Here is a 1856-nt window from a genome sequence, read left to right on the forward strand (position 1 = left end):
TTTACATTTATACATTATTAGCTACATCAACATTTGCCTGTGGGTGGTTTGCGTGTGCTCTGGTGTGGTTTGCTTCTTCTTTCCTATCAAATGTCTGTCGTCCTTATCTCCCCTCCTCCTTCTTTTTTCTGTTTGTTACTCTCTTGTAACGCCTCTACTCTTCTGGCGCTCTTATGACGATCTTATATAGTTGCGAGCGATGTAAAAGTTCTAGTAAAACAAAAAAAACATTTGCCTACTTTGATATTGTGTGCTCCGACAGGAACCCGAGTTTGAAAGAAATCAGTTTGGTGGGCCGGACATGGCGTGATGCACCTCCCGACTCTACTGAGACACAGTCCCGCTGACAGGAAGTAGCCGCTCACTTGGCTCGGCGCAACCACTTCTGGTCTGGCTCCTTGACTCGACCGTTGGAACAAGATGGGGGGACTGATTTCACGACTTAATTCTAGATGCAGTGCGAAGTGGTGGAGGATTTTCTGTTTTTGGGGATTTCCTTTTCTTATAATAAATAAATGATAAAACGAAAGAGATGTTATATTTGTCATACTAGAAATTTAACGTACACTCGTGAGATTCAGAACAGAATTAACACTTTGCCATCACAAGGCTCACATAGTAAAATCCCTTGCCATCAAAGGCTAAGGCGTTTTGGGGAAAATCCAAAGAAACTGGGTGCTAAACATCGCGGGTCGGCGAGATGTCACAGCAAAGTGTTAAATGTCATACATTTTTTAAAAGTAGGAAATTTTTATTTCGGAGGTTTAGCTGGCTTTTTTGTCATTTTTATCCATGCCTGGGGAGATTAGCATAAATAAACGTTTGGGAAGAAATTGCAACTCGTACTTGTATGTGTAGTTGCATTCTGACTTCCAAGTACAATTGATCTACGATTCTCATGCTGTTTTGTTCATTAGGGCTTTTCATTTTTTTCCTTTCATCGTTCCTAACACAGAAAAAAGTGTTAATGTGATATCAAGTGTACATAAGACTGTCCTTTCCTTAGAGGTTGTGCTAATAACATTAAAAAGAGTTTCCAAGTTGTTGTTTTTGTCTCTAGCTGTCCATGGCCGGGGGGGGGGGTCGGTCTAGTCTTTATTGGGTTCATCTGGCAAGACATTTCTCATTAAGCAAAACTGTGATGATTTTCATTTCTTGAAACTGCAGATACTTTACTTTACTTTACTTTTCCGATCCAGCGGCCATTTGGGTTCTAGCCCTTCGGTCTGTCGATATGGCAAAGAATTAGAAACTGCAGATAAGAAGCATGTCCGTATCCTACATGACTTTACAAGGTAAACAGCTGTCTGTTTGATTTCCTGTTCTCGACCGTCCAGATTAACGAACAATTTCATTCCCAAACTGGCACCATATGTACCTTATTGTCAGCTGTAATGTATAAACTCTCATTTAGTTTCAGATGACTCAAGACTTGTTTTAAATAAATATTGTTCACTGTGATCTCACTTCTTGTTGTGTGTGTGTGTGTGTGTGGTAGCCTATCCGTACGAAATGTTTGGAGCCCCGAAGAGCGTGCTCTTCGCCAGGGCCACGGCCTCCCTTGGGTAGCGGATGAGGCAGTCCAACCTCCCTGAATCCCCCCCCCCGAAGAGATGCCACCACCGGGCCTACTTGGAATAAAAACTAGTCACGCAGTGCTCCAAATCTTGGAGCTCCTCGCTGCACAATAGACAGGTTGGGTCCGATGTTCTGTCTATTCTATTTTTGTAGGCCCACAGCCCAGAGAAGTGACTGGTCCTGATTTTTGCCAGTAATGACTGGTCACTGCGTGACATAATAAGAGCCTCTCTTTTTAAGAAAATGCCCTGTATACTTCCTTCGTCCGCGTGTGGCAT

At 42.8% G+C, this 1856-nt stretch overlaps 1 protein-coding gene across 1 annotated transcript in view; it reads left to right on the forward strand.

The window, feature by feature from the left end:
- LOC101863845 (intraflagellar transport protein 52 homolog) overlaps window positions 1-526 on the forward strand; it is a 15593-nt gene extending 15067 nt beyond the window's left edge. Inside the window, exon 14 of the mRNA XM_005108121.2 lies at window positions 263-526. Coding sequence (XP_005108178.1) covers window positions 263-310 — 48 coding nt within the window. The 3' untranslated portion in view covers window positions 311-526. The remainder of the gene's footprint in view (window positions 1-262) is intronic.
- The last annotated feature ends 1330 nt before the right edge of the window (window positions 527-1856 follow it).

Source organism: Aplysia californica, unplaced genomic scaffold, assembly GCF_000002075.1.
Source record: "Aplysia californica isolate F4 #8 unplaced genomic scaffold, AplCal3.0 scaffold00662, whole genome shotgun sequence".
NCBI classification, from domain to species: domain Eukaryota; kingdom Metazoa; phylum Mollusca; class Gastropoda; order Aplysiida; family Aplysiidae; genus Aplysia; species Aplysia californica.